A 6,739-nucleotide genomic window follows, 5' to 3' on the forward strand; every position below is an offset into this window, starting at 1 on the left:
AGGGGCTATCACAGAGATGAGGGGATCAACCAATTTCCCAAAGCACCTGAGTCCAGTCAGGAAACAATGGATGGAAACTGATCAAGGAGAGATTCAACCTAGAAACAAGAAGAAATTTTCTGACAGTGAGAACAATCAACCAATGGAACAGCTTGCCTTCAAAAGATAATGGTGCTCCATCACTGGAGGCTTTCAAGAAGAGATTGCACAGCCACTTGTCAGAAATGGTATAGGGTCTCCTGCTTGAGCAGGGGGTTGGACTACATGACCTCCAAGGTCCCTTCCAACTCTGTTATTATTATTATCAAAGTGATTCATAATTTGATGCTGACAAAGAAATGGAATAAAGAATATCTCAGTTATAGGCTGAGGATAAGATGAAAGATTATGTCACAAAGAGTTTGGTAGGGCATGGGGAAAGCCAGATTCACTTAATAGTTATGTTACTAACTTAACAATTGCAGTGATTCATTTAACAACTCTGGCAAGAAAGATCATAAAATAGGACAGAACTCATTTAACAACTATCTCACTTAGCAACTAAAATTTGGGGCTCTGTTCAGATCAGTACAGGAGTTGAACCAGACCTTCTAAACTTCTGCCAATATCCAGTCCTGCTTCAAGGTCACCCGCATACCAGCTGCATAGCAAACTGTGCTTGGACTGTCTATTATGAAAATATCTTGCCTGAACCTCATTGGTTGCCCAGTGGTGGGTAACGGGAAGTAGCTAAGAGGTTGGGGAGTTGAACGTAGGGATTTGGGTGCGCAATTCTCAGATGTGACTTTGCATTACTGCAATACACTAAAAAAACTATACCTTTCTCAACAAATGGAGCCAAGGATCCTTTCTATTTAGGAGATTAAATTGTGGCAGGTCTACGACAACTTACCATGGCCAACCCGACACCAGCTCACCGTGGGACAACTCGCCATGGCCAACTCACAGCCGCCAACTCGCCCTAGGACAAGAGTTACACTAAAATTAAAGAAATGATAGAATTGTGGGAAGAATCCAGAGAAAGAAATATTTTAGGGAATATTAAAAAGGCAGAATATATTTCCCCAAAGGAATAATGGAGAAGATCTTAAAAAAGGACAGAAATCAGCCCCCAGTAATCAGCCCCAGCCCTGAGGCAGAGGCCAGCTTTTAGAAATGCAAATTCAATAATCCATTCAGGAAGGCTGGAGCCGGGAAGCTAGAAATTAGGAAGACAAAGACACCTAAAATCTACATACCCCCACCCAAATGCTAAGGACAGGAGACATAGTAGGATTCACCCACCAATACCAAAAGGGCACACTCAGATTCAGGTCAAAGTACATAACACAGGAATACAAAGCCTCAAACAGGAACAGGAAACAACCTCAAGGGCCCCAGAAGGTATAAAAGCCCACCACTCTGCTCCATCTGGTCTCTTTCCAGAGCCATCTTACTGTCTGGCTCTTCTCTTCAATAAACTACAACCTTCTTTCTAAAGCAGTCTCCACATTGTTTATTCCTGGCTTGGACTGGACGCTGATGAAGATTTTTCTTTCAACAGAATAGATTCATTAAAGAAAGGATGCCAAAGGAGGGACAATATGAAATGCGAATGACAAAAATTAAAATAATTTTAAAAATGATTTTAAGTAATGAAATTGAATTGTTGAATTGTCCCATGGCGAGTTGGCCCGTGGTGAGTTGGCTGCATTGAGTTGGCTGTGGCAAGTTGGCTGTGGTGAGTTGTCCATTCCAGTTGACCAATGTGGAATGGCCAGCACATTAAAACATGGGAGACAAAACAAATAAGGCAAATCCTTCATGGCCAACGCAAATCCTCAGCATGCAGGACATACCAGAAGAGGAAGAGCAAGAATGGCTAGCAGCGTGTCTTGCATTCCTTCATTTGGACAAAACAAGGAGAAGAGCTTTTGTTTTTACAATTATTTTACCAAGCTCGTTGAGCTCTCGTGCATATCATCTCTTCAAGTTAACCGGATCCCATGAAAACCGGTTCGGGTTTGCTTACCAGGACATGCTTTTGAGCATATTTTTCACACCCCATCCCACCCCACCCCCAGGAAAGTTGCACAAGGAAAACATGAAGGATTCATTAATTTTTATTTTTGACTTTCTTTAAGCAAAAGCTAATAGAAGGAAATTTTTAAAAAGAAAAAAGATAGAGTCATATATACACACCGACACATACACATGCACACACATATATACATGTACATATATATATGTATACATATACATATATATATATTATACACACATACAAAGGTTTTTCATATGTACAACTACAGGAGAGAAAGAATTCCTTTTGCTTGTCAAAATGGTAAAAGGCCATCATTTCTCCACTCAAGATAAGGAGAGAAATGGTGCACAAGTCTGTCAATGCTCTGGTCACTAAGGAGCACCAAAACAGTGTTAGAGATGAACAGCGGATTAAAAAAGTGAGTGTATGCCAAGACAAGGCCAACCAATAGACAACAGCCAAACAGCAACATCATCAGAAATTTGGCTGCTGTCCATAACCAATGCAGAATCTTCCTTTCCTTTGACCAGTCCTGGGTCACCCCCACCAGCCTGGCCTCTACTAGTTCATGCGTCAGGACGCCCGCTGGCATCTGGTTCTCCTGGTCCAGCCGCACTAATGTGGCCTGCTGCACGCAGAGATCCTGTTGGTTTTGCAGATCTTGGATGTACTTCCTCCTGTTTTCTCTGACTTTCTGAAGATCCATAACTTTCTCCTTCAGTTGGCTAGAATGGATTTTCTCCACATGGAAGCTATGCTCCATCACAGCCAGTTTGTCCTCCAGATTACGCAGGTACTTTTGAACCTCTGACGGAAGGTTCCGCATTTCTTCGAGGTTATCCTCTTGGGCAGGCTTATCGTCTTTGAAGATGGCCACTTGGCTGGTGACCTCATGCATTTCCTTGTTGAGGTCTTCGTTGGCTTTCACCAAAGACTTGTTCTGCAGTGCTAATTCTTGGATGACCGTGTTGGCATGGTCCAACTTTTCCCTGATGTCCTCCACAGTTTTATGCAGGTGTTCTATTGTGGATTTAAGGTAATCCACTGTGTCCCGGAGAGCCTTCTGCTGCCCTTTGATGCATTCCTTGTCTTTCAGAAACATCTGATTCTCAGTGTCCAAGCAGGCTAAGGTCCCTCTCAATTCCTCTACCTGGAGACGGAGACTCTTGTTGGTTGCTGAGAGATCTTCCAGGGGCTCCGTCTGCTTCATAGTTTTTTTCAAGATGCCGGTCTGTTTGAGAAATGGAGACACACAGTCACACCCCCTCCTCAGTCCAGAGGTGATCTTGCTAACCTGCTTTGGACCATTCCCCCACCTCTCTCTCTCTTTCTCCCTCTCTCCCTCTCTTTCTCCTTCTCTCTCCCCTCTCTCCCTCCCTCCCTCTCTGTCTCTCTCTTCCTCTCTCTCTCCCTCCCTCCGTCTCTGTCTCTCCATCTCTCCCCCTCTCCCTCTTTTCCTCTCCCTTCCTCTCTCTCTCTCTCTCCCTCCCTCTCTCTCTCTGTCTCTCCTTCTCTCTCTCTCCTTCTCTGTCCCTTCCTCTTCCTCCCTCTCTCTCCCTCTCTGTTTCTCTCTCTGTCTCTGTCTCTTTCTCCTCTCTCTCTCAGCCCAACCCACTTCACAGGGTTGTTGTGGTGGAGAAAATTGGAGGAGGAAAGAGCATTAGATATTTTGCTACCTTGAGTTATTTATAAAAAGTAAAAGTGGGATTAAAAATCTAATAAATAAAAAAAAATAGTTCAGTCATCGGGGTGAGTTCTTTGGGAAATCCCCAGTGACTTTGACAGGACACCAGAGCTTCTAGTTTTGATTCTAATTAACTTACAACAATCACTTTTTAATTTTTTTTCCAAATTAAATACAAAATAAAGAAAAAGAACAAGAAACTAACAACCGTCAGACAAAAATAAAAAACCTTGTGTACAAAAAAAAGAATAATAAAAAGCAAATATATCATTCACACTGACATTAAACAAAGAAAGTCTAGCCTGGCTGAATGCTGACAAAAATATCAAAAGTATTGGATGTGTTCTCCTCTCCTTACATAATTTGTCTACAGATAATTATAAACTTTCCATTCATATTTGATACAAATACTATATCACATAAAAAAATCCTGAATTTTATTTATCTAGCAATCCAATGAACCCAACCTCTGTTTGTTATATATATACATATATACCCTGGTGTTTTTTTTCTTTTAACAATCCTATAATCCTTTGCATCAGGGTGGGGTTGTGGCAATTGAATGGAGCTGAGCATTTATTGCCCGGATGCCTTTTCTGACACCAATGTGGAGCTCACAGCAGATATTTTATCCTTATACCCAGAGAAAGAAATATCTACTGCTACCTAGAATCGAACTCACAGCCTCCTGATTGTGAGGTGAGAACTCCACCTCTAGGCCACCACATCACACTTCAAAGCTCTCCATTAACCATCTGTTATTGTATTGAACACACTGAAAGTCCACAAATGGCTTCCAGTCTCTTATAAACTGATCTAATCCATTATCTCTATTTCAACCCAGTTAAATTCGCCATCTCTGCCGGTTTAATCAGTTTTAAAGTCCACTCTTCAACAGTCGTTGTCTCCTTTTCCTTCCAGTGCTAATGTACAACAGTCACATTTGACAATAATTGCCATCAAAAGGAGGTGTCAGCATTTTAGAAGCAGGACTTGATATGCAATAGATCAGTGTTTCCCAAACTTGACAATTTTAAGGCATGAGGACTTCAACTCCCAGAATTCCACAGCCAGCAATGCTGGCTGTGGAATTCTGGGAGTTGAAGTCCTCATGCCTTAAAATTGTCAAGTTTGGGAAACACTGCAATAGATGATAGCTTCAACAAACATGCAACAACATTGGAAGCATATCTGGTCAGTGAAGTGTCTTTTTAGGTTAATTTCACTAAATCATTGAGCCAGATCAATTTCTATCTTTGTGATCACAATGGCCATCAAATTGGGATATCGTGTTTTGGCTCCTAAGTCTGACAGATGTTTCTTAGTGCACATTATTGTTAGCCACCTGACCCTAACCCTCTTTTTTTGGTAAGATTTTATTAATTTTTTTCCATACATATAATAATATTTTTTCAACCAATGTGCTGTCTGAGTTTAAATACGCTAATACATATTAAATTCCTAATCCTTTATTCTTTCCTCTAACCATCGCTAAAGTAAGTCCCAAGTTTGATAATATTCTGTTTCTTCTTTTTCTTTCAGTCTCATGGTCAATCTATTCATCTCTGCACATTCCAATATTTTTTTTTGATTATTTCTTCATCTGGTGGTATTCCTTCATTTTTCCAATATTGCGCAGATATTATTCTTGCCGCTGTTGTGATGTGTAAAATCAAATATAGGCTTTGTTTGTTAATCTTTTCTGGCATTATACCTAATAAAAAAAGGTTTAAAATCTACATATTCTCTCAACATTTTCTCTGAGTATGTATCTTTTTCCAATAATTCTTTGCTTTATTACATGTCCACCAAACATGATAATTTGTGTTTACATTTCCAACATCTATCTGACAGATTTTTAAACATATTTGCTAATCTTGCTGGTGGCAAGTGCCATCTATAAAACATTTTATATAAATTTTCTTTATAAGAAGTTGACATTGTCAAATATATATTTTTGAAATATATATTTGAAAATTCCAGGGTGGTTGTCAACTATGGAAGCATTTGCACATCAAAACTTGGTGGACTTTGAAAAAATCTGGACATATAGAGATATTCTAAATTCTGAAAGGAATTTAAAAACTAAACAGGAAATGGAAAATCAGGGGATCAACTTGTCGTGGTGGGCGCATTTACAGATGCAAGCTAGACATGAAAAAGACGTTAAACTGTATGGATTTTATAAAGAACAGATGGTATTTGATAAGACTTTGTTAACTTCAGATGAGAAACTAATTAAGAAAATGTATGACTCTAACCCTCTTACGGAGATATGTACCTTTGCCATTGTGGATGTTGTGATTCAGTCAGAGGTGTGGAAATTGATCTCAAAGCAGGTGTGACCACGTCTCTGGGGTAATGTTGAACCCCACTTTTCTAATCTCACCCCCTATATAAATAAATACTAAATAAAACAATTTTGCAGTCGCTTTTCTTCTGATCCAGGTTGGACCTGGATTTTGGACCTGATCTAGCAGTGCTGCTATCCAGAATAATCAACAATGCTGGAAATGTTGACACTTGCCATGGTCACCCAACCAATGAGGTTAGGAGGAGCAAGTGATGTCACAAAGAATGGCTTTGATTTGGCTTGGATCTGAAGTTTGGGGGACATCAATCCTCAGGGCCTGGCCCATTAATTTTAATACCAAACTATTGAGAGGTTTTTGCAAGTGAGGCCTGAATTAGCTTCAAGCGAAGCTAGTCAATCTAAATCACTATATTTGGACTTTGGCTTGATAGAGCCATTATTAGAATCAGCTAATTGCCTATTTTGTCAGTTACCCAAAGAAGCTAAAAGGCTAAGAATGAATACATCATGCATAGGAAGCTTGATGAAAGTTTTAAGACTTGTGGACTTCAACTCCCAGAATTCTGGCTGAGGAATTCTGGGAGTTGAAGTCCACAAATCTTAAAGCTGACAAGCTTGAAAATACCTGGTGTAGCTGATCGATTGTGAGTTTGTGACTGTGCTGAAGAATTTTGCAATTGGACCCCAATACAGCTAGTCCTCGGTTTACAGCCATTTG

At 40.1% G+C, this 6,739-nt stretch overlaps 1 protein-coding gene across 1 annotated transcript; it reads right to left on the reverse strand.

Moving 5' to 3' along the window:
* Positions 1-2,315: 2,315 nt before the first annotated feature.
* Positions 2,316-6,063, reverse strand: LOC120305820. The gene is made up of 2 exons (XM_039338106.1): positions 5,989-6,063; positions 2,316-3,254 (listed from the first exon to the last, which is right to left on the reverse strand). Exons 1-2 carry the CDS (start codon positions 5,995-5,997, stop codon positions 2,316-2,318), a joined length of 948 nt encoding a protein of 315 aa, XP_039194040.1. The 5' UTR covers positions 5,998-6,063.
* Positions 6,064-6,739: the final 676 nt, after the last annotated feature.

Source organism: Crotalus tigris, unplaced genomic scaffold (genome assembly GCF_016545835.1).
Source record: "Crotalus tigris isolate CLP2741 ecotype Arizona unplaced genomic scaffold, ASM1654583v1 scf7180000017691.523996, whole genome shotgun sequence".
Lineage (NCBI taxonomy): Eukaryota > Metazoa > Chordata > Lepidosauria > Squamata > Viperidae > Crotalus > Crotalus tigris.